Source organism: Mustela nigripes, chromosome 12, assembly GCF_022355385.1.
Source record: "Mustela nigripes isolate SB6536 chromosome 12, MUSNIG.SB6536, whole genome shotgun sequence".
In the NCBI taxonomy this organism is placed as follows: domain Eukaryota; kingdom Metazoa; phylum Chordata; class Mammalia; order Carnivora; family Mustelidae; genus Mustela; species Mustela nigripes.
The window spans coordinates 61,288,039-61,313,771 of record NC_081568.1 but is presented as its reverse complement, the minus strand read 5'-3'; the positions used below and the strand labels follow the sequence as shown (position 1 = coordinate 61,313,771).

Sequence of the window (25,733 nt, the reverse complement as noted above, 5' to 3'; positions counted from 1 at the left end):
CTGGATCCAACCATTACTGAAGCAGGATTGACCAGTTTAGTTGTGTGAGTTGTTTCTTAAGTTGTTTTTCTTGAGTTGGCTTTCAGTCTCTTAAAATCCAAAGAGTCTAGATTAGTATGGTCTTTACCCTTATTTATTTAAAAAAAAAAGTCTTGATTTTTAGATGATATCTGTGAAAATGTCCCCTGGCCTGCTAGAAATGAATGCTATCTTTCAGAGGCACATTTTGTCTTAGCTCTGGGACAGCCACATCTAGGGTGGCTTCCTTCTTCTACCTTGAAGGGACCCTGCTTCCCTCACCTGTAAGGAACCCTGCTTCCCTCACCTGTAGGAGACCAACATTGTTGTAAAGATTCATTGAGAGAAGTAAGAAAATCGTGATTTTTTTGGCTTCATAAATGCAACTTCATTTTTCTTGCCCCATTGTTCCCCAAACTCAGTGTCACCAAACCAGGCTATTTCAGGAAGCCAGGAAAAGCAGGCATGAGCAGCTCCACCTTCTCCCTTCCCTGGCTACTCCCCATACAATGCAAGGCTCCACCCCCAGAAATCTGGGCCTTAAAGCCTGGCTGGGAGAAAGCCCAACCAAAATGGTCAGCCTGGCCTGGTCTCCACTGGAAGCTTGCAGGCCTTTATCTCCACTGTGACTAAATTTGGATCTCAAACTTAGGACAGTCAGCCTGGGAATTCCTGACGAATTCCAGCAAGGGTTAGCTGTTTTCATCAGTTTTTGCAGGGACGGGAAATACTTTTTCCAAGTCGCATGTTTAAATTAGAAGTAATAATTTGTCATTACAGAAAATTTAGAAAACACAAGGGAGGGGGGAATGTCCGATAATACCATTATCCCAACACAGCCCCCTGGAGATTTTTCTTTCTTTCCTGTTGGTCATTCCAACACAGTCTGGTTTGGGGGCTGTTGTTTGTTCATTTGCTTGCTTGCTTGTTTTTACAACCACGAGATCAGAGTGTATGTGTAGTTTTATATCTTGATTTTCCCACCGTGTTTTGACATAAACATGTTCCCGTGTTGTAAACTCTTCGCTGAGTGCCAGACATGGTGCCTAGCACATCACCAGTACGATCTCAATAATGCTCACACCCATCCTACAATCAGGGAACCTTAGGATTCTTGCTTTGCAGATGAGCAAACTGAGGCACAAAGAGGTAAGTGCCTCGCTCAGTGTCGTGGTGAGGACCAGGCTGTCTGGCTTCATAGGTCATACCACTAACTTGGTACATATCTGTATCATTGTTAGTTCAACCTTTCTTAGAGAGAGCAATGCCTGTTGTTCCAACTTGCTCAGCACTAGTTCCTCACTGGAGACTGCAATTCCCTACTCTCAGTTCTAGGAGAGCAGCTATTGGGTGGAGTTGAGCGCCTATGGTAGGTCTGGTCAGTAAGAGGCCTGGATCTCCCTGGCCTCTGTGATTGGCTCAGAGCGGGGCATGTGATCCAGGTGGGCCCACACAGGGAGGCTGTAGGCTGCTCCTACCCCGTGCTGTGCCCAATTGTCTTGAGAACCATCCTGGGATTGGGCCACAGCAAAGGAGGACAGTGTGAGAAGCAGGGGAGACCAAGTCCTGTAGTAGCATTTCAGATGCTGGATCCAGCTGTACCTGAAGTGGCTTCTTGGGTTCATGACACTGGACTTTGCAGGTAACTGAATTTTTAAATCCCCTTAAACCGGTCTGAGTTCGGTTTCTGTCACTTGAAACTGAGAGCTCTGGCAAGTTCACCCTGGTTTGTTGGTTGGCTGGTTTAGGGTGGCTTTTACAATTTTTTTTTTACCATTATAAATAATGCCGCAATGAACATCTTTGCATATGAGCTTATCCTTGATTAGAATGATTTCCTTGTGATATTTTCACAATTGTTCCTTGGCAAAAGGATCAAACATTATCAGGACTCTATGGACATAACTTGCAAAATGTTTCCTCAAGGTCAACAATGCTTTGTACCCCTCACCTTCACTCTCCAACAGTATGTGCTACTGCGATTTTTAAAATTGAGTTCTGAAGAAGCTTTCTTTTTTAACAAGCCAAAGTTGTATTTGTTTTTTAAACAGAAAAAATTATGTTAATATAAAACAGATAAAAATAGACAAAAACCAAAACACACAACACACAAAAGCACAACACACAGGACCAGTGCAAACCCTTCCCAACCCAGTCCACCCAAGTTTTAAAATCTTTATTACAGATCCCCAAAGATTAGATTGTATTGGAGAAGTCACAGTATTGAATCAGAAAAATAAGAATAAGAGACATTTTTTAAAAGGTCTGTACACAGGTAGTGGGGAGATGGGGTGAGAGACGTACACTTCATCACTCCTACATCAAAAAACATAATACAGAAGGGCTTCTGTGATTAGCACATATTTCTAGAATACTACTAGGTATGCTAGTCCCGTGCCCACTTTTTAAAGTTGCTTTTAAAAAGGATAAAAAGTGCACAGACACTTTCATAAGGCACAGACAGATTGTTGTACAAGTTGTTTCATTAGGGGCTTAGGAAAGACAATGAAATACCAAGAAATGCCAGGAGGCCACGTGTTCCTGAGCAGACATCCCTCTGCCGGAACTGGGGCAGAGATGGGATTGGGCAGGGGGAGGTTACTGCCTCTCATTCTCCAAGACTTTGCTCAAGCCCGTTCTCGACTGGAACTAATGGGGTTCTCTGGGGACCAGGGGATTGTTTCCAGCAGCCACTCCCAAGCCTGAAAGTAGCAGGTAGCCATCACCCCAGGGGTCTCCCTGGGGGGAATTGAGGGTAATCATCAAAAGGTGGAGCCTTTGAGGGCTCTGCCCAAGGCCATTTTGGCAGCAGCACACAGGTTACAAAGTGCCTGGCATTTATAATGCTGAAGAGGCTTCTCAAAGCATGAAGCTTTCGGGAAGGCTCTGGGGCACTCACCAGGATAGATCCCCAAAGGCAACAGAATGGCCGAATAAGACCACAGGATTCTGTCCCTAGCATCTCCTTGTCCTCTAATGTCTCTACTTCTGAAGGCAGAGCTAGGGCACTGTCCTCTCAGCTCCACATCCCCAGCACCCCACACCTAGCAGGCACACAGCAGATGTTTGTTGAATGACCGTGTGCATGTGTATGTGGTGTTTTACCAAAACCCTGAGCCCTTGTAATTTAATTTCTGGATTTCTTCCATAAACCTTTAAAGAGTACCTACTATGTGCTAGCACAGGCCCCAGTGCCTGATGGGGCACATGAAAGGTTATAAATCTGCCCAGCTCCAGACTGTCAGCTCCCTGTGGGCTCTGTCTTTAGTCCGTTTCCAGTGCCGTGTCCAGAACACAGGCCATGCGATGAGTGGGTGCTGAGCAAAGTGTTGCAGCACTTAGGGGAGCAGCTTCCCTGGGTAAACCCCAGGAGACTCCCAGTTCTGGGATTGGACTAGGGAAAGAAGCTTGTTTTGACTTGGAAACAGCCCAATTTCTCTGGGGGTTCAAAATAAACAGGCACAAGACCACAACAAAGGTGTATCTTTCGGTCTCCCCCTTCTCAGCCCTGGAATCCCTTCCTGAGGCCCAGGAAGGTGGTGGGACAACGCCTTGGCTCCTCCACAAAGTGGCCCCGTGTGTGCTTCTCTGTGTCACAAAAGGAAGCCTTTGGGTTGGACTCAGGATCTCACATGGCTCAACTCTGCCAGAAGGCAGGCAGCGGGAAGGTGAGCCTGAAAGGAAGGACACTTGTCCTTCTAGGATATGGGTGGCAGAGGGACCACAGTCTGGGGCAGGAACACTTCATACAGGTGCAGGTGCCCAGGGTCCCTCCAGGGGCTGCCTGGAGAAGGTTCTATTTTTAGTATATATGCTGCCGAAGCGAGCACCCGGAGAAGGTTCTAGAAAGAAAATGCAAGGCAGTCTCAAGCTTTCCGGGGCTTGGGGCCAGGCAGCCAGGGGGTGGGACTGAGCACCAGACACTGCTGGGTTTGAATCCCAGCCCTGCCACTTATTACATGTGATCCTATTACTTCACTCACAGGACCTCAGTTCTGACCTGCCAAATGGGAATAATACCATATTTTATCGATTCTAAATAGCAGGACCCCCCCCCCCCCATTTCAAGTCTCTGATTAGAATGAATCATATAGCTGAGGCATCTTAGTTAAATCTGCGTATTTTCCCCTTAGTGGAACATAAGATGGTGTATTTTATCATCAGTGGTGTTTTAGATCTGACTCAGTGGGGTAAGAAGGCCTGCCTCGCAGGATCCATGTGCAGGGATGCCTCTCCAGCCCAGCGCCGAGGCACATAATGGCGTGAAGTGAGAAAGAGGGGATCCCTTTCCTCTTTCTCCCGCCATGTGAGGGCCATGTGAGCCGCTCCTCTATAGCACTGAATAAATCAGTTTAGAGCATCAGGAAATGTCTGGTTTTTAGAAGATAAACACCCCCTTAATTCCTCTTGGAAACAGGGAGGCTATTTATAGCAGCTGCGGAACAAGTTAAACAGGCCACCAGCTCCTTTTGATCTGGGTAACTGGTCACCAGGAGCACGGCCTGGAGCCACGTCGGGTCCAGGCCCTCAGTCACTGGTTTCCCAGTGATGGCTGTACATGACCCTGGCTAGAACCCAGGGGTGGGGGCAGTTAGGAAGGGCAAGGAATAGGGGAGACCAGCTGCCTCCCGCGGGCTTCTGAGACCACCAGAGCTTGGGACTGGCTCAATCCTGTCAGCGGCACTGCTGCCTGGAGAACCAGCTCTAGTGGGGAGGAGGTCAAGCGTCCTCTCACACGCGGTGTGCTGACACCCCGCATGGGGGACGTAGAAGGCTCCTGCTGGCCAAATGCAGCTGGGCCCTGGGTGCTACCGAGCTTCTCCAGCTCTTTTCCTGGGGCTCTAGTCCTTCCCCAAAAACTTCCGTCACAAAATTTGAAGGTGGGCACGTTTCCCGGATTCACTAGGGGAAAAAAAAGCCAATCAGGGGTCCTTGCAGGAGCAAGGGTGGGGGTTCTGAAGTTGTGACCAGGTCAGAACACTATGACCACGTCAGACAGAGAAGAAGCAGGTGGTCCAAGAGCATCGCAAAGACCAACTGGTCTTACGGGCTTTGATTTGATGAGGGCCCAACTGGGCTGCGCTCTGGGCCCCCAGACACCTGGCAAACATGTGCTCTATGAATGCAGAAACTCTCTGAATGTTCTCCTTTCCCTGCCATCATCTGTGCGGCAGAGGAGCAGTTTAGGAATTGTAGTAAAAATGTTACCTATTCTTCGCAGGGCGTCGGGCTTTTTAGATGTTATGCTGGTCCTCTCGTGGGTTCTGGAGTGGGCAGGTACTGGGCCTCATCTTAGATATATTGGGAACTGAGAATCAGAGAGGCCCAGGGGCTTCCTTAAAGATACAGCATAAAGTAGGGCAGAGGTTAGGCCCAGACAGAACTGGAGGCAAAAGGAAGGAGCGGGCCTGCGCCAGCCTATCAGCCCCGGGGTTGGTCTGGGAGTCTGCAGACCTGGGCCTCGACAGGGGTGAAGAAGTCAGGGACAGGGCCAGGTCCCAGGAAATGCCTGCAAATGGCCCTGGACTCTCTCTGAAGGGGGAGAGTCCTACGGTCAGCATTTTAGTATCTCAGCTATTAACATTTTAATGATTATTTAACATTTTAGTAATCAGCAGCGAAAGGGAAGCTGAGAATCAGAACCAGTTGCAAAGTCTTTTCCTCCTCCCACTTCCCCAGCAGGCTGCCCTGGTGGTGCCCACTGCTGCTGGTGAATGCCAGGCCCGGGGTGACAAAACGAAATGTGGAGATCCGTCTGCGGGATGGGGTGGCCTTTCCAACTGCAGGTGAGTCAGCTGCCTCCTGGATTCTTTTCCTCCCCCAGGAAAAGAGAACCTGCTGCTTGTCTTCTTGGGGACAGCAAGGGGTGGGACAGACAAAAAACATCCAGAGGGACTGAGTCAAGGTGCGCTATGCTTATTATTAGGCTATCTGGAGTGAAGGGGTGAAAGGCTTCAGGGGATGACAGCACCCAGAGCTCTCAGTGGGCCGCAGCACCCATCCAATCTCCTCTCCAGGACTGAGAAAGAAACTAAAAAAGCAAATTGTTCTTTTCAGTTCTCCACCCACCTTCCCCCCAAGGCGTTGCTGCTTGGGAGCTGTAAACAATGAGCTATTTTTTCCTCCCCTTAGAAAATCTGAGTGCCCCTTTTCTATACCATCCAAGGGAGTTCCAAGGTGCAGGCTTCATACATTCAAAACCAGCTGACGTTCCAGCCCCAGAAAGTGAATAATTTCGAGTCACGCTACCGTCTGGGCTCTGGATTGCACATTCCTTAGTGTTAAATAACCTCCTAGAGCCAGGATCCCTGGATAAATATCTATGCTTTCTCGCTCACTCATTCTCTCACACACATTCCCTCTCTCTTCTCTGGCAGCTCCCTCCCCTCACCCTCTCTCACACACACTCAACCCAACCCAATGCAAAGAGCATTGCACAGAGAATGCTGTTTCCCAGCTGAGAGGTCACCAAGGGACAGGGTGGTCTGCCAGGCAGTTCCTGAGCTCGCTGTTGGGACGGCCTTTTGGGGACAAAGCACTTTTGAGTCAGAAGCAGCCCTTGCCTGGGCTCAGACCCCCAGGGACTCATCTCCATGACTGTCATGCCTTGTCCACCACTGGAGAGTGGCAGACCGGATGGCCACTGCCCTTGGACCCCCTGGTGACCACAGCGGTTGCCTGGCCCAGGGGGCCTTCAGAAAGGTGACCTTGCTCTGGCCAAGGCCCGTTGGCAGGCCAGGCTATGGCCTATAGATCTTAATGACATCCTTGATGGGCCGCCGGCAGATGGGGCAGCAGGCGCGGGCCTGCCTCTTGAGCCGCAGGCCACAGCTGTGGCACAGACACATATGTCCACACGTGTAGATGACTGTGTCCACTTCGCCGTCAAAACACACTGTGCACTCGCCATTCTTGCTGCCTGCCGGCTCTGGTGGGGAGAACACGGGGGACACTGGGGGGCTCAGTGGGGAGCTGGGTGCGGTCACTGCAAAAGGGAGAACAAGACAGACCATAATAATGTGGTTTTCAGCGGGGCTCCACTGGGGCAACCCCCAGAAGCCAGAGCTTCTGTGGTCGAACCTGTGGGGAAATAATTTTGAGAGACACTTGGGTTTTTCTTCTGGGCTTTGCCCCTACCCTACCCTCTTTCCCCCAAGCATCAAGCACCATTATCTCCCTTTGGGATACGATATGTAGATATCTCCTCCCTCTAGATGAATGTATGGCCGGGGAAGGAGAGGATGCAGGGGGCAAAGGTAGCCATCCTTGCTCAGTCTCAGGAAGGTTCTGGCACAGCTGAAGGAGCCAGGGCAGCCCCTACCCCCTCTAGGGTTTATACCTCCTTACCCAAGGATGACTCAGATGCTGAGGAGGACTGGTTGACACTGAAGGCCATATCAGAGTCGCTATCATCCTGGGAGCCGCTGAGGGACCCTGATGGGGATGTGGTCGCAGGGCTGGACTGCAGGGTGCCTGAGACCAAAGAGACTTCATCAGGGGAGGTGGGAGGTGGGTCCTGTTCTGCTACTCCCTGGTTCTTTTGCACCTTAGCTTCCCTATCTGTCTAATGGAGGGGGGAGTAAAAGTAACCTCCCAGGTTTCTGCTAAGGACTGACGGAATCGTCTATGTGGGGTGGACACCTATTCTTTGCCTGCTCAGCCTCCATTCCTGTTTATTTCAGAAACAGTACCAGGATTTTGTTTGGGGGCACTGACTTCACCCTCACTCACATGATCCAGGCCAGGCCAAGAAGAACTTCCACCCCTTGGTCTCACTGATGGTTTATATATGGCTACATAACCCAGTGGAGGTCGAAGAGGTCTTCATGAGAACAACTACAACTGCTGGGAAAGAAGGGGCCCATCCATTCGGAGGTAGGTCTGGCACCGTAGAGCCTGCTTGTAGAGGCTCTACATAGGGGAAAGCGAGCTTTGGGATGGGATCCTGCTGGCATGCTTTCAAAACCTCAATCCAGCTGCTCCTGAATCCATCCAATATAGTCCCAGAATTTTGAGGTGTGTGTACCCATACCTTTCCCTTTCAGTTTAGGGCACTTTGAGTGGGTTTTTTTCACTTTCAACTACAAGATTCCTGATTAGTAGTATTCAACAGGAATGAGTTTTCTTCCTTGTGTTCACTGCCATTTTGGATAATAATGGCTTATTTCTTAGGTGAGAGAGATGTTCCTTCCCTGACCCTACTTGAGGATGGATGGACAAATAATGGAGTGCTGGGGTTGCTGTCAGGTAGCAATCAGGACAGCAGGTTCCTGACCTCCAAAAGAAGTTGCTTCCATTCTACCTTCTCTTCCTGACCACTCAAGGACTCATCCTGGTTCCTCTGGAGGTGCCGGGGAGGAACGTAATGGAGACGGATTCTAGGCTTAGTTCTTGCCAAAGCCCCAGTGGAAACTTAGGCAACTCATCTCAGGGTAAATGATGACTATATCTGGTCATCCCTTAAACAACAACAACAAATGATGACCTTCCTTGTTCTTCTGCCTACAAACAACAGTCATTGATGTTACTGTGTATTAAACATGCTGTACATGGCAGGCACCTGCTGCAAGCATTATATGAACCTCATCATTTCACCCTCCTGACGATGCCACGATGCAGGTGATTACTCCCTCTCTACACAGAAGGAATCCAAGGCTCAGAGAGGGTCTGTGATTTGCCCAACATCTTCATGGCTGACCAGCTATGTGACTGGGACAGTGAGTTAATCTCTCTGTGCTTCAGTTTTCTTTCCTGTGGATGGGATAGTGATACTGGTCTCACAGAGGCAGAGTATAAAATTGAATGAGAAAACATGAAGTGTTCATCATTTCTGTTACCATTTGGACTGACTTCTTGAATCATGAAAATGGAACGGGGCTCTCTGGGAGCCTTCCCTGACCACCACCTCCTTTCTACCAAATGGGAGAGAAGGCCCTCTGCAGTGGCCCACAGCATTCCATTCAGGGGTTTCTGTAGGGTCCCCCTGTGCTTAGCCTGTGTCCTGTCCTCTGCCATGCCCCACTCTGGAGCCTAGCGCCTGGTCCACAGCTGGGGGGGGGGGGTGCTCCATGTCTATTGGTGGCATGAATAAAGGCAAAATCGTGTCAAAATAAGATGGTTCAAGCCCCCATCCCATTTTCTGTAGACACTGTTATTTTGATGTCCTCTCAAGTGTAGTTGTATTTGCTTTTTCTTCTACAACTTAGTATGCCTCATGTATGTAAAAAATAAATACGTGATATAAGAAGTCATAACAACAGAAATAAAAATTGCCCTGACCATCTACCGACTGCATGAAGCTGTCCAGGCCCTGACGCCAGTGGGAACTTAGGTCGGTGTGGGCAAAGGGTGGGCTTGGGAGCAGCAACATGACATTCCTGGGACACTGGTTTGAACTGCATTTCGGGGCCGCTCTGACTGAATCAGAAACTCTAGGTGGAGGCACGAGGGTGCTAACATGCGCTCAAGCCTGCAAAGTGGGCCTGGGCTTCCGCCCTGGCTCGAGATACCCAGCGGATGGCCCTGCGCATGCGCGGTCGGTTGGGGAACTCACCGAGGAGGCGCAGCTGACCCGCGGCACCGCCACGAACGGCGAAGAAGGCCCAGAGCGCCTGCGTGGTGTCGACGCACAGCAGGCGGCCGCGCGGGCGCCCATTGACGCCCAGGAGCACGTCGCCGCCCGGCCGCAGCGTGAAGCTGAGCGCGTCGCCGCCGCTTGGCACCGGCCCAGCACGCGCCACTACCCAGTACTCCTTGCGGTCGAGCAGCGCGTCGGGGTCGGCTGGCAGCTCCGCGGGCCGGAGCCCACCGGGGTCACACGACGTGATGCCGAAGGCCAGCGCGCCGGGCGCCGCTAGCCCCGGGCGGCCCACCTCCACGAAGAGGCTCTCGCCGGGTCGCAGCGGGCGTTCAGAGAAGACGAGCGTGCGGCCGCCATCAGGCCGCGGTGCGCAGGCCACTTTGCGGTCGGCGGACAGACTCACGTCGGGTCCGCGCGTGGCGTGGAAGCGCAGGTCAGCCTCGAGCAGCGCCGGCGACGATGCGGGCCGAGGGCGCTCGCGGGGTCCGCACGGGATGGCGGCGGCCGAGGCGTCGGCGGGCAGCGGGCCCAGGGCGCGGCCCAGTGCCAGGTGGCCCAGCTTGGCCACCACCTGGTTGTTCTCGAGCTCGTTGTTGTCGAAGTTGGCGGCGTCGTGGCTGCTGGGCGGCAGGCAGGCGCTGAAGCGGGCCTGGCTGAGGCGTGCTGGCGTCAGCGTGTCGGCGAAGGCGCTCTCTGCTCCGGGGCAGAAGGAGGGTGGTGAGGGTGCGGGCTGCTGGCCTCGGTGCCCCCACTGCCCCTCGTCCCCGCCCCATAGCCCCTGCCTTCAGTTTATGTGTGTGCTGATTCAAGAACCACAGGTGCCCAGACTCTGAGTAAGCACAATCCTGGTGAGGCCTTTTCTGTTTTCCTTCCTTCGACCCTCCCAACCTTCCTCCTTCCTTTCTTCTCCCTGCCCCTCCCCCCTCCTTTCCTCCCCCACTCCAGAGGTTTTCTTATACTTTGGAAGATTTGAAGACCCTTTATTGTTGGCCTCCCCAGCTAAAACACAGGCTCCATGAAGGAAGACTTTTTGCTTTATATTTGTGGCCTTAAGTGACAGGTGCTATGTTAAGCTCCCTTGGTGTGTTATCAGAGTCCTTACACAACCTGTGAGGTGTGTTCTGTTATTACCAGCCATTTAGCAAAGAAAGAAGGTGAGGCACAGAGGGGTTAAAGAATGTGACCAAGGTCACACAGCTACTGGCAAAGCCACAAGAACCCCAGCTCTTTAGCACTGTGCTGACACTGAAAGAACGCAGCACACAGCCCTGTGCCTGGGTGCTGCACAGACATTGGATATGTTAGCTTTCTGCGAGACAGCCTCATTTTATAGGACAGAAAATTAAGAGTTTTAAGTTACCATCGTGAAAATATTTTTGAATAATTTTTAGTGGTATGGAACATGTTCTTGATACTACATATGATATAGTTAAGTAAAAAAAAAAAAAAACCAAAATAGTGTCTCATTTAGGTAATACAGGTCTTCATACTTTGGTAGATTACTTGCCGATTGTCCCAACAAGAATGTGAGTCCTTGCCTGTCTTTTCACTATCACCTTCTCAGGGCTTAGGAGTGTGATGGACAAAGACCTCCATTCTTTATTGGATGGATGGATGAATGAATGAATGAATGAGGTTTGAGGAAGACTGCCACTCTGAGTAACAAATCAGGGAAAGGAAGAAACAGTCACTGAAGTATTATGAAGTTTTTTTTAGTGATAAAAATATCCTCATTAACCATAATAAGTAAAGCAAGAAAAAGTATTTTTCAAACTTCTCTAACTAGACCCCTCTAGCTAAGATTTGTCATTCTGTAATTTATATCATGGAAAAAAACCTATTTCTTCCTCTTTTTAGTTTTCCAAATATAAAATTGTCATAATAATGAATATGCTTTTTCAAAAAGCATGCCCTAGCCCCTGCGAGTCTGGTATGTTACTCCCTACTCCACCTGCAGAAATCTACAGGGCAGATTTTATAAACTGGCCATCCCTGTTCTGACCCTGGCTCACAGAACTATTTGGCCTACTGGTGTATTATTCAGTATTTCTATAATAAATATATATATTATAAGTCTTATGAGAAAACCCCAATATTTTAAAAAATCTTTTTTTAAAGATTTTATTTGTTTATTTGACAGATGGAGATTACAGGTAGGCAGAGAGGCAGGCAGAGAGAGGGGGAAGCAGACTCCCTGCTGAGCAGAGAGCCCGATGCAGGGCTTGATCCCAGGACCCTGAGATCATGACCTGAGCTGAAGGCAGAGGCTTTAACCCACTGAGCCACCCAGGTGCCCCTAAAAATCTTTTAAAATCAGTAGTCAACAATGTGAGAAAACACTGATATAACATTAAGTGAACAAAAGAAGACACAAAACTGAATATATCATTGGATTCCAATGGTGTATGTATAGGATGCATAGGAAAAATACAGGGAGGAGATACATAACAATCTGAGGATGGTTATCTCTGGATGTAAGTTGACTTCTTTTACAGTTTTAGATTTTCTCACTTTTCTCTAGTGAACATGTATTGGTTTTGTAATCAGAAAAAAAAGGCACATATAAAAGACTCATGTGTTTTAGTTTTTTTTTTCTTTTAAAGACATTTTTGATAAGTGGATATTTCTCACGTAGCATCCACTTCTGGTGGAAGCTTCTGGTGCACTTTCCCAGGCCTTTCTGTCCCACCCATCCTGCTAGGCAAGCCTCAAGGCATTATCCTCGGCTTGCCCTGGGCCTCTGCCCTTGCCAGTGTCTGCTGCTGTTCCCCACCCCAGTGCAGCTCCTCCTTGCCCCAGCAGCTCTACACAGGAGTCCATCCTTCAGTGTGGTATTCTCATTAAGAGAATGGTTTGTGGAGATGGTTCAGGTCCTGGGTTCTGCCCTTCCTGGCTCTGTGACTTTAGGTAAGTCACTTAATCTCTCAGAGCCTTGGCTTCCTCAGCTTCAAATGGGATAATCCTGGTCCCACTCCCTCATGTGGTTATAGAGATGACATTAGATGTTGTTATGAATAGTGTAGCCCAGAAGATGGGACAAAGTAAGTGCTCAAAACACGTTAGTTATTATCATTATTCCCTCAGCGCTTTTTGAACAAAATGTATAGAGCACTTGCCATGTGCCAAACACTGTGCTGGGTGCTGGGTAAAGAGAGTTAAACAAGCAGGCATGGCTTCTGTGTGCATGGAGCTCCCATTCCAGTGGGTGAGACAGACTTTAATGAAGCACTGACATAAAACCACGTAACAAACTGATGAGTGCTACTAAGAGCCGCTGTCCTGCATGGCTCTGCAGAATGAGCATGCTTCAGTGTGGGAACTCAGACTCTGAAAGGCAAGGAGAGTTACTCCACATCATGCAACCAGGGAGTGACAACTGGAGTTCTCTGAGAGTGTGTGAAAGGGGGACTTGGTCAAAAGTGAGGCCAGAACGGGTCTCTGTGACAGTGAAGATGGAGTGAAGACCTGAAGGCCAAGGGAGTAGAGGGGTGCCTGGGAAGTGGGATATGGGATATAACCATTCCAGGCAGAAGGGATAAACTGAAGAAACAGCATTTCTGAGGTGAAAGGTTAGTCTATGAGACTGGTCTAACAACATATGTGACAGCATTTAGCCTAATACCTGGCACACAGCAGCCCCTCAGAAAAGGTTGGGCCTCATAACTTATCTCTGTGCAAGGAACTTTGTCCCCATCAGACATTGTCCCTGAGTGAGACAAGCCCAAGCCAGTACACTTCAGAATCCACCTCTCAAAAGATTCTCTGTGGAGAATCAGAAATCCCACAATACCAAAAGACCCCCAAGGGAGCTTATCAAGACTTCCTAACTTCTAACCTGTGATTTGCCTTTAAACTCTCTAGACCTGATGAAAGTACATACAGGCATTTTTTTGAGACCCTGCTTACCAGATGAAATTCTTTGCATTATCCCCATCAACCCACACCCTTATCTCATGTAGTTCTGTAAAGTGGGTACTTTTCACAACGGGAGAACACCGAGGCTCTGAGAGGTGGAATGAGTTATTTAAGGTTGCACGGCCAGGGGTGACAGAAATGAGATTCCATCTCAGGCTGTATGACTCCCAAAACCAGATCCCCTGACCACTAGCAGTACTGCCTCCAAAGTTCACCTGTCTTTGTTCCACTCTTAGAGCTGCCAGCACGTGGACTCAGCCTTGGGCCAAGTCGCTCTTGTCCTCACAAGTTTAATATGATCCCTGAGAGAATGAGTCTGGCAGTTCTGTTCCCACCCCAAACATCTACTAAATAGCAGTTCAGGGGTGCCTGGGTGGCTCAGTGGGTTGAAGCCTCTGCCTTTGGCTCAGGTCATGATTCCAGGGTCCTGGGATCGAGTCCCGCATCGGGCTTTCTGCTCAGCAGGGAGCCTGTTTTCTCATCTCTCTCTCTCTCTCTCTGCCTGCCTCTCTGCCTACTTGTCATCTCTGTCAAATAAATAAATAGAATCTTTAAATAAATAAATAAGTAGCAGCCCAAGGCCAGGCTCAGGGAGACTGAGGTGGCTAGGATTGGCTCCACAACCTCCAACTCTCCCTGGCCCATATACAGAGCCTGGCTCTGGATCTGGGAGAAAGTTGGATTATTTCCTTTCCCTAGCTCACTCAGGTCAAATATATCTGGGACTAGATGGAAGCAGAGCTGAATTTGTCTCAGGAAAAACCATATTTGTGTGAAGATGAAGGAAGCCAGGAATGTATTAGAGACAGAAAAGACCGTTCATCAGTCACTCATTGTCTCCAAAGGTGTTTCAGGACATGCTAGCAGAATGGATATAAGGAGAGGAAAAGAGGAATTAGGAATGACTCTTGAGGTTTTGGACCAGTCAACCAAGTGGGTGGTGCCCTTCAGTGACAGTGGGGATGGCTGCCTGAATGTGTTCAGTGTGGAATGCTTGTTGGATGGCAGGAGGAGATGAGTAGGTAAAGGGAGGCATCAGGGCTGAGAATATGGACTTGGGAGCCAACATCCTAAAGATGGGTTTCAAAGCCTGGTGACAGGCTTGGATATTCGTCTGGAGAAAGGGTAGATGAAGATATGGTCTTACTTTATGATGGCTTATTAAACTTCACATATGTTTTGTACACTTTTCTACATGCATATTGATAGAGAAGAAAGCTGACAATAGAACCCTGGGGTTCTCAGCATATGGAGACAGGCAGGGAAGGAACCAGAAAAGAAGCCAAGGAGGAACAGCCAGGGATTCAGGAGGAAAACCAGAAGCTTGTGAAGCAAGGAGGCATGAGCAGGTCGGAGAGGCAGGGAGAGATCACGTGTGCCAAAAGTGAGAGGCCAGCTAAGAGGACAAGCCTGAGCTCTGGATCTGACAGCATGGGGCTGAAGGGAGAGCTTGCAGGCTGAAGTCTGGTGAGACCATGAGGACAGCTTGGGAGCAGCCAGATTTCAGTGCATGAGGCAGAAATTGGATAAAATCCTTGTGAGGAGGTACATGAACACCCGCTACCCCACGTGTCACTGCTACAGCTGGGAACAACTTTCTCCAAAGTACCTGCTGGAGAACCTAACCCAGGAGAAGATGAAAATGAAGGACTAAAATGCTGACAGATATTGGTCATCAAGATCAAGTCCAGCCAGACTGGGTCATTGCTAATTGCATTAACTGGTAGAGACCAAATTTTGCACCTCTTCAGTATCCATTTTTTCCTGTACATATTACAAAGCCTAAGGAACAAAAGTTGTTTTGGTTCAACTTCAAGAGGAAGTCTTTTTTATAGTCCCTAAAAATTACAAGCTGGTAGCTATACCATTGTTTGAATTGTATGACAATACACCAGGCTCTGGACCATCATTTCTTGTCTCCTTCAACTTCTGAACAAGTTCAATTTTATATACAGCTGAATTCTGTGCAGTGGTGAAATGAACACACAGCCATACACAGTGTAGAATGAACATGGTAAAAAAGTCTTTTCAGGGTTATTTCTTTCCCACTCCCTAAATTGCTACCTACTTCCTACTGTTAGAATAGTAGAGTTAATGTGGAGAACCATATTATATATGGCCATATATATACATATATATGTCTATACATGTGGTATAAACAAATGTGATATATAATTTATTATTGTTTCTACTCATACTTCTTTGTACATTAAAGAAAGTGGACTTCTTTCTTTTTGTATTTTCTTTTACATTTCACATTAAACTTTTAAAATTAAAAAAATACATATTACTGGGATAAGATAAAGAGGATTGGGATGAGCCAAAGAGGGAGGTGGAGAGCATAGCAAAGATATTTTTGAAAAAATTTTGCTCTGAAGAAGAGCCGGGAAATGAGAAAGTAGTTGATGGAGAAGATTGCCATTGGGCCTCGGCCTTCGGCTCAGGTCATGATCTCAGGGTCCTGGGATCGAGCCCCGCATCGGGCTCTCTGCTCAGTGGGGAGCCTGCTTCCCCCTCTCTCTCTGCCTGCCTCTCAGCCTACTTGTGATCTCTCTATGTCAAATAAATAAATAAAAATCTTTAAAAAAAAAAAAAGATTTACTTATTTTAGAAAAAGCACGAGCCAAAGGGATGGAGGGAGGGAGAATCTCAAGCAGACTCCACGCTGAGCACAGGGCCCAATGTGGGGCTCAGTCACCTGACCCTGAGATCATGACCTGAGCCGAGACCAAAAGTTGGAAGCTTGACCAAATGAGCCACCCAGGTGCTGCAAGGGGATTTTTTTTTTTTTTTTTTTTAATGAAAACCAGACCTCTTTTATGTGCTTCATGGGAACAATTTTGTGGAGAGGGAGAAAGTGAAGGTGGAAAAGGGGACAAATGATAGGAGCAATGTCTCCAAAGAGGCAGGAGGGAACAGGAGCAGAGCTCCTTCAGCCACGGCCATAGGAGGGCTTGCAGCAGGGCAGGGGTATTAGGGCTTAAGAAGGAAAGATACAGATGCCAGGTCTGTGGGCCACTGAACCCACACTTTTCTGACAGAAGAAGACTGGACCAGGGGAGACAGACCTCCACTGGACCCTGTCCGGTCCTGGATGTGACTTTAGTTTCTTTCTGCAATGTGAGGACCTTCATCCCTGTCTCATAGGTCCGTGGGAAAGGCTAATGGCAGATCTGTGGAATAACAATGTACTTGGCACTGTGCCTCGCACAGAATAGGCCTTCAGGACCCTGGGAAACCAAAATCCTTCAGGCAACCCTGCCAGGCAAATGCCTTATTATCAAGACAGGGAGTTGGGTGCTGGCCTGGACCATTTAGAGAGAATACATTTACTGCAAAATCCAGTTCCCCTGTGCTGCTCCCCACTGAGGCTCTGGATGAAGCCACCTGCAGCCATTCCTCCCTGTGTGCTGTGGGGTGCTCACAGCTCCTATGCTGAGGCACCCCCCCCCCCAGGGTCCTGGGCCCAACCCTCTCCCCTAACATGACCACTTATCACCTGGGTGACCTTGAGCAAGTCCCTGCCTTTCTCTAGGTCTGTTTCCTCACTTGAAGCATGGGGTGGTACAGTTGACCTGTAGGCTTTGTATCTGGATCCATAAGTTCAAGTCTTGGCCAAACACTTTGTTTATAACACTAATAAATAACAAACATCAACTCTAACACCACCAACTGATAGGTAACCTTGGCCAAATTATCCATCCATGCAGGGTCTGCAAAAGGGGACGATGCTACTTCCTGCCTCACAGTGTTCTAGTGAGGACTGGAAAACAGCATACAGGTAGTTCCCGGCATAGTGCCTGGTGCATAGTAGGTAACTAATTTAACGAAGGGATTAAACGCTTTCAAAAAGGGTAAATGGCTCCCCTACAAGGCCTATATAGAGCTAGGGGTTTCTGGGTGTATGGCATCCAAACCCCTTCTTCAGGCCCAGCACCCAGCTTTTGAGAGAGCTGCCCCACACCTACCTCCCGACTCCACTAAGTACCCTGAGGAGGAGGAGGCCTTAACTTGGCCAGTCACTATGCCACCCGCCTGACAATGGAAAGCAATGACGCTAAACCTTGAACTTGAGCTAGACCTTGTAGGAAAGCAGCTGCCCTGCTAGATTTGCTAATCTGGTGGGATGACGGACATGGGAATGGAGCTGCTGGTGGCCTTCCCCCCCACCCCAAAAGGGAGCCGAGCTGAGGATGATGCTAATAAGGATGACAGGGCAAACAATAAAGGGAGGCCAATATTTCAGGTGCTGTTCATTGAATGCCTGCATCAAGCCAGCTTTACAGGATCATTTTCCTGAATTTTCTGTCACATGAGACATTTTTTTTTCCTTGCTTGACTAAGATTGAACTGTTTTATGCCACTTAAAACCAAAGATTTCTGACAACACAACCTGCAATGCCATGGCCTTGGATTGGTGTTGCTTATTTGGTCTGACCAGCCTTCCACCACTGGGCAGAGGAAGGACAAAGGGGCTATATGACAGTGACCACTACTGAATTGTCTGGAAGAGGGACAGAGGTGCCTCAGGACATGGGGCCTGAACTCCAGAGCTCCAAGAAAGAGCTTCTAGAGGAGCCAGGGACAGGAGGGGGAAACCTGACCATACCTGCCTCTCCTGGGTCCAGGAACTACTAAATTCAACAGAAAGTCATTTGCCTGGGCTCAGCCCCTTCTCTTTGGCCCAGAGGAGCATCTAGAGAAATCATTTTCTCAAGATGGACCACTCCAGGGGCCATCATGGCCATCCTGGTCTGTGCCCCAGACAATGGTAAACCCCAGAAGCCACAGTACAGCCTTGTGGGAGAGTATGCACTGCAATGTAGTTCGCTTGAGGGGATGGGGGGACTGGTGGCGTCCTAGTCCCATCGGTGCAGAAGCTCATAGGGAATAAGAAACCAGCAGGTCTACAGCAGCACAGACAGATCTAAAAATGAGGCAAGTGGAAAAAGAATAATGGAATAAGAATCTTTGCACAGTCTCATCTATCTGTGCATGTAAAACTCTACATGTTTTTATAAAAACACTAAACATAAGAGTAGTGCCTATTTGGGCAGGGGAAAGAGTGAGTGCGAATTTAGAGTAGGGGTTGGGGATGAAGCAGTAAAGTCAAACAAGAGAAGGGGCTTTTGTGGTCCAGGGATGACCCCATGCTTTGAGCTGACATGTCTGAAAAACTCAGCTCAGCACCCAGCAAGGAGGAGAGACAGGCACCAGTGCAAAGGGGACTGTTGTGGTCACAAGCCTGGCTATATCCTGGGATCTCCTGAAGAGCCTTAAGAGATCTAAATGCCTGGGGGCCACGCCCTGAAGCACGGATTGAATTGCTGTGGGTGCAGCCACAGTCAAGAACCATGGAATTAAGGACAGACAAATGCATCTGGGTTCTAATCCTGGCTCTGCCACTTACAAGCTTGGTGGTTCTAAGCAGGTCACTTCCCTTTTGTGAGTCATAAATTCTTTATCTAAAGGGGCTAAATCCCCGTGTCTTGAGGAGAAAATGAGCAGCTCACAAGAGACGGCACACCAGACACCGGGATCTGTAGCTGGAACCCCTTGCACGAGGAGGCTGGGCTAGGAACATAATTCCATCAACTGAAAGAAATACAGGAGGCCTATGAACTTTTTCTTTCTGAGACTTAACTTTAGCTCAAATTCCAGGGCAAATAAAGGTACCCCCAGTTCCACAAGCCAGGGGGGGATATTTCCCAGATGAGGGGTGCCAGATAAAATCCGGGATGCCCAGTGACATTCGAATTCCAGAAAAACAACAAATGCTTTTATAAGTATGTCCCAAATATTGTTTGGGACATACTTGTACTAAAAAAAATCCTTTTCTGAAATTCACATGTAATGAGGTGTCCTGTATTTTTATTCAATTTGACAAACTCAGATGACACCTGAGCTTGTTGGCTTTCAGTCTTTATCTAGTGGGGTCTGTGAGAGGTGAGGACGGGGTAAGGGGTCTCTATTCTGGGGTTTTCTATTCTGGAGTTTCACAGCTGACAGTCTCTAAAGGAACTATGTCAACTCCTTGTTCCTTGTGAGGAAAAGGAGATCAGAGGGCTCTGGATTGCACAAACATTGGCTGACTTGTATTTATCCACTTGGTACCTTAGACACTGCCATTAGAAAGCCCAGTTCTAGGAACTAGGAGAGGGAGATCCCATTTAGGGTGGGATTTCTGTGGTTGTCATGTTGCCTCATCGCTGCTGCTACCAATAGTAGGGTATCTGTTGCCTGAACTCAAGCCATTAAAAAAATCATAAAAGCTTACCTTCCTTATTTTTATTATAACTCTTTTTTCTGATCATGAGTTGTTAGTAACTTTGGTGGTAGTGGTGGCAGTGGTGGGGACCACCCATAATCCCTTTACCCAGATGTACCCAATGGCAATTTACTCTTTCCCCTGGGAAGGAAGGATTAAGCTTTGATCACATGCCAGAAATTTCCCCATTATCTCATATAACCTTCAGAAAGAAAAATAACTTCATCGCCCTTTCTGATTGTAAAAGCACCATAAGCTCCTCACACATTTTTTGGTAAAGTAACTCACAGAGGTATAAAGAAATGAAATTTACCTAGAATCCTATCACTCAGAAATGGAATTCCTTCGAATCTTACTTGTACACCTGGTCCTGTAACACAGGTACTTCCTGTCAGCCCGCACATCTCCAGCACTACTTGAAGATTAGGAGACCGAGGAGCACATCTACCATAGACACTAGTGTTCCAGGGGGTTTTCTTCCTTTCTTCCAAGGGGCTTGGGGCGTTGAAGGGGACTCAATAAAAGTTTGCTAAGTGAACAAATGTGCGGGGGAAGCGTCCATACTCCTCACGGATTTATTCAGATTAAGTCATCAAAGGCAGCTTCCAGTTTGTAAATTTTCAAAAAACCCTAACCCAGATTACAGGGTGGATAGGATTTCTTGGTGGTTACTTGAACACATGGGCTACATGAGAAAGCAAGTGAATGAGGTATGATCATTTCCCTGCTCTGAATAGAGACCTTCAAAAAAGAGTGACAGGAGATCAAGGAGGCTTTAGAAACTTACATCTCCTGAAGGTCAAATGTGAAACCTTCTATGGAAAAGAGTGTGGGGGAACATGGTTAAAATGCCCAAGTAAGGCCCCAGCTTGCAGGCTGGGTAGCTATTCATAGGTTGGTTTGCATAAGCCTGGAATTGAGACATGTGCTTAGCCTCACATGCTAATGGGCAGAGATTCTGCTTTCTTAGCTATTATTTCTCGAGTACCTTCTATGTGCCAGACAGTGTGCTGTGTCCCTTTCATATACCCTCTCAGGTCACCCAACAATGCCAGGAGGCGAGTACTACTACCATAAGCCCATTTTACAGCTGAAGAAACATAGAGGTTTAATCACCTGGCCAAACCCACAAAGCTGGCAAGTCGACAACCAGGTATAGAACAGAGGTCTGTGTGACTTTCAACCTTCTATTCTTAACCACTCAGAAGTTATGCCTTCCTTTGGGGAAAGGAGGGCACAGCCAGGGTGCATGAATTTTTCCGCCTTGCCCAGTGGTGGTGCAGGTGGTAGTGGTGAGCGAGGTGAGGGTCAGAGTGTTCCCTCAAGGTGCAAGGCAGAAAACCCAGAAACCACCCAGATATTCAGATCCACCAACTATGGTACCTCTCTATCATGGGATATTACTCGGCAGTTAAGACGGAATAAACCACTGATTCACACAGCAACAACACGAATGAATCTCTAAAATAATGTGCTGTGATAAAGCAGCCAGACAGAAAGCGCATATACTGTATGATTCCATTTATGTGAAATTCAAGAATAGATGCAACTAATATATGGTGAAAAATCAGGACACAGGCTGCCTCCAAGAAAGAGGGGAACCTTCCTAGGTTATGATGGATATATAAACCCATCCAAACTCAAACTAAAAAACCAAAAACTTTAGATCTGTTTATTTGCTGCAGGTAAATGACAGGCCGGGCTGTGTCCAGATGCTTTGAAAAATCTGATCTCCCCTTCCTCAGAAATCACATGGGCTGGCTCACATGTAACCTATGAGTTCAAGAGCTAAGGTCACAAATACAAAGCAGGTCAGTGGTTGCCAGGGGCTGGAGGTAGGGGAGAATGGGGAAGGACAGCATAATGGGTATGGGTTTCCTTTTGTGGTGATGAAAATGTTTTAGAACTAGAGGTGATTGTTGTCAACTGAATGCCACTGGATTGTACACGTTAAAATGGTTACTTTGACATTATGTGAATTTTAAATCCTTTAAAAAGGTAAGAAAAGAAAAAAGGTCTCAAGGGCTTCTGCGCCTATGGATTTTAGCTTTAGTGGCTGCCTCCTCCGTTAGAACCACGGCTAGCCAGGCTTCTCTGCCTGCCTCCCCAGTGGACCTTGAGCCCCTTACCGGTGGCCACTGTAGATACACAAGGACTGGGGCATAAATTTGATCGCTAAGTGGATGTGTGAGTGACTGAATTAAAGAGCAAATGAATAAGTACCTGTGTGAATGACTGAATACAACGAATGGGTGTGCAAACACATGCATAAGAGAATGAGTGAGCAAATGAACAAGAGAGTGAAGGAATTGGCAAAGGATTGGACAAAAGAATGGGTGGGTGAATGAGCAAGTACCTGATGTATGAATGAACCTGGCCCAGGGCCTGGACTCTGGACCCAGCCCTTGTGGGTTTCAGTCCTGGCTTTGCAACTCAAGTTTTATTTAACCTCTCTGTGCCTCAATTTTCTCATCTGTAAAATGAATATGGCAGGTTGTGGTAAAATAGTGAGAAGTTAAAATGTGTAAACTGCTTAGAATAAGGTTTGGCAAAGTGAGCCCTTGCTGTTTGCGAATATTGAAAAAAAATACACGTCCATGAGCACGGAGAACCATTGCCTGGTCTGGCCCGCAACCTACCGAGGAGCTGCACCTCATCGGTGATGCCGTAGACGTCGATGAGCGCCCAGAGTGGGCCGCCCACGGCCACGCCGCAGTGGAAGAGCACGGGCTCGCCGTCATTGACGCTGTAGAACACGCGGCCGTGGCGGTCCGCCCAGTAGGCTAGCACGGTGTCGCGCAGCGCCAGGTTCTCGGGCAGCGCCTTGGCCCAGTAGCCAGGCCGCGTGACAAGGTCGGGGCAGGCGTACTTGGGGATGTCCTGGGCGCTCATGAGCGACGGGTCATGCGCCGTGAAGCCGAAGCGCAGCGCGCCGCTCCAGCCGGGGCGCACGGCCACCAGGCGCAGCCGCACCTGCTCGTACAGCCGGATGGGCCGCTGCGTGAACGTGACGCCATTGCAGAAGCTGTTGCGTCGAGTGGCCCGGCGCGAGTGGCCGTCCAGCCGCACGTTCTTGCCTTTGGCCTGTGCGTGGAAGCGCGGCGCTTCACCCAGCACCGGGCGCCGCTCGGGGCCGGGGCCGCAGCACGGCCGGGTGGCCAGGAGGCGAGCCGGGGGGCTCGGGTCTGTGGGAAGAGACAGACAGGAGGGTGAGGGCCCTTCAGAACTCCATGAACAGTTTCGTCTTTTTAAAAGTCATTTCCTTTTTAAATTCCATCTTAATTAGACATTAATAAACTCTGAGTAGGTTCCAGCTACTGCCAGCCTGCCCAAGGCTATCACAACAAAGTCACTCTATGCTGTGACTCCCCCTCTTTCCCCCCCAACCCCCGCCCCCAGCCATTTACCCATAGAAAATGAAGGCATTCTTTATAAGCAAGGTTGGCTTTTCTAGAACATGCACTGTTGAGGATTCATTTCTAAGGGAATTTTGCCCCAGAGGACCTGGAGAATCTCGGGAGGGTCTTGGTTCAAAGGAGCGGGCTGCTGGCCACAAACTCAGGTGGCTGAGATTTGAGGTGGGGGCTTCATCATTTCCACCTGTCCTCCTCCATCCCCAGGGCAGTTCCTAGGAGATGGCAGGGTGGGGAATTACTACACAAGTCTCTGCTGCCCATTCACAACAGCAGCTGAGTACAGTTTTCATGGCAAGGGCTTATAAATCGCAGGCAACCCCTGGCCCATAGTGGTCTGCAGTCATGGGAGAAGAATAGTCACCTTGGGAAATGAGAGGCTGTTGTGGGGACCACTCCTCCCACACCCAGCCATGGGGCTCACTGCTCTCTGGGCATGTTGTTGGGTTTCCACTGAGACAAAGGGGAGCGAGGACAGGGGAAAATGAAGAGAGGTGTAATGATGAGCCAGGGAAGTTATGGTTCCCCTCCCCAAGCCTGTGGGGGAGGTAGAAAGCCCTGTTGGGAAGCTGGAGGCCCCTCTCCAAACAGAAGCCAATAATCCCCAGAAGACAGAATACAAGGACAGAAGCCAAGGTCCTGCAGAAGGAGAAAAGAATTTAAGGGACTCTAATCATTCGTTTAACAAATCTTTAATGAGCACGTAGTGTTTTAGCCAGGTACCATGCTAGGCATTGGAAATACAGTAGTATCCAAGAAGGATGAGGTTCCCACTCTGAGGGAGTGGACATTCTGGGGCAGGGGTCAAAGTCAGACAAGAAGTAAAACGTACTCTACCTGGTGGGAAGCGTGACAGAAATGCAATCAGGAAGTGGGGAGAGTAAAGTACTAGGTTCACAGAGGGCCTCTTGAAGCAGTGACTTTGAGCAGAGGTGAAGGGATTGAGCCATGAGGGTAGCTGGGGTGAGGGGTGGGGGGGTCCCTTCCAGGTAGGGGCAAAAACCAGTGCAAAGACCCTGAGGTGGGAATGAGCTGGTGTGGCTGAGAAACAGCAGGGAAGCCAGCGGGGCTGGTGTGAGCAGGTGTGGGAAGTGGAAGCAAATGAGAGCAGAGCTGGAGCGGGGACGGGGGGAAGGGGAGGAGAGGCCCTGGTTGCCGCTTGTTTTTTAAGCCAATTTACCACAGTGAAAGGGATGTTACTGGAGGTTTCTACCAGAGAAGTGATGAGGCTGCAGAGGGGACTGCTGGCAGGGGGTGGGCGAAGGAACTGGGGGCTAAGGACAAGGCTACTGGATTATTCCAGGCACAGATGATGAAGGCTGAGATTGGGAGGTGGGGAGGTACCTGGCAGAGTGGCGAGAAGGGGTCAGATTCTGGATATGTTTTGAAGGTAGTAGAGATTGCGAATTTTGAGGTTGTAATAAGCAAGGAAACATTCCATATACTAGCTTTGGGGGGTTAATATAGTCGATAAATAAGACCTAATGGATACTTGACGGGGAAGCAGAGAGGTGGTGAGGAGGAATAGGGAGATACTAGGGTTGGATCCTGGAGGGCAGGGGCTTTTTCATTTCATCTTTGATTCTCCCTGTGTCTGCCAGGCACACTTCAGGCACTGGATATATCCAAGCCGCTGCCTCTCTTTGAGAGCTAGAGCAGACCTCAGAAATCCTCTTCTCTGATAAGCCCATTTTTCAGATGGGGAAATGGGCCCAAAGAAGGAGAAGGGCCTGTGGAGTTCAGGGTCAGTAGGGGTCCGGGCAGACCACCTCTGAGGCAGGAGACAGAATGGCAGAGTTTACTTCCACCCAAGGGGGATAAGGAGAACATCTTTTGCTTATAAGCCATGTCGAGCCAGGTTTCTGATATTTGCAACCCAAACAGCCTTGATTGATAGTAACCTTGTATGGGGCAGCAGGGAGAGGGGGCTACGAAGGGCCTTCAGCAGAGCAGGCTGAAAGGGAGGGGCTCCCTGGGCAGCAAGGAGGGTGAACCCCGAGCCATACTGCGGGCCATCTCCAGAACCACAAGGGTAAGAGCAAGGGCCGGCTGGAGAGCTGTTTCGGGGACAAAAATCAAGCAAGTCGAGGAAGTACAACTCCAGTGTAAACCAAGAGAGGCCGCCCAGGGACCACAGAGCCCACGTTCTCCATGCACGCTGTAACCTTGTGCAAGCCACCCAGCTTCTCTGGGCTGAGACTTCCTCCAGTGTCCACAGGCTGAATTCTCCCCAAGGTCCCCATAGCTGGCACAGTCTCCAGGAAACACTAAATATGACCACAGATCAAAAGCACTTCTGAGCACCAAAGCCCACAAGCCACGGTTATGTGATTATGTTCCTCTCCCTAACATCACTGCTCTTTCCCCAACCTTCTCTTTCAGGGAATTTCTTTACCCAACAGCTTGAGAATCCTAGTAGATGTTCTTTTAGAGGGACCTGGTGGTTGAAATGAACGCTGGCTGGGGAGACACCCTGCTTTGTTCCTACAAGGGGAAGTTTCCTGTAAAACCAGCTATATGTTAGGACAAAATACAGCCA

The 25,733-nt window shown here is 48.9% G+C and overlaps 1 protein-coding gene, 1 long non-coding RNA gene and 1 pseudogene across 3 annotated transcripts in view; 2 read left to right on the top strand and 1 right to left on the bottom strand.

The window, feature by feature from the left end:
• Positions 1-2,173: 2,173 nt before the first annotated feature.
• NEURL1B (neuralized E3 ubiquitin protein ligase 1B) overlaps positions 2,174-25,733 on the bottom strand; it is a 38,452-nt gene continuing 14,892 nt past the window's right edge. The window contains exons 2-5 of one of the 2 annotated variants that reach the window (XM_059417365.1): positions 22,421-22,966; positions 9,572-10,291; positions 7,366-7,491; positions 2,174-7,003 (exon numbers count right to left, since the gene is read on the bottom strand). In XM_059417365.1, the coding sequence (XP_059273348.1) occupies positions 6,759-7,003; positions 7,366-7,491; positions 9,572-10,291; positions 22,421-22,966 (1,637 nt within the window). In that variant the 3' untranslated portion in view covers positions 2,174-6,758. The remainder of the gene's footprint in view (positions 7,004-7,365; positions 7,492-9,571; positions 10,292-22,420; positions 22,967-25,733) is intronic. The other variant, XM_059417366.1, reaches the window with a different exon arrangement.
• Positions 5,715-9,322, top strand: LOC132028424 (uncharacterized). The gene is made up of 3 exons (XR_009407434.1): positions 5,715-5,804; positions 7,701-7,893; positions 8,191-9,322. It is a non-coding gene; the product is annotated as an uncharacterized LOC132028424 (long non-coding RNA).
• LOC132028116 (cleavage and polyadenylation specificity factor subunit 5-like) lies at positions 12,768-15,629 on the top strand (annotated as a pseudogene).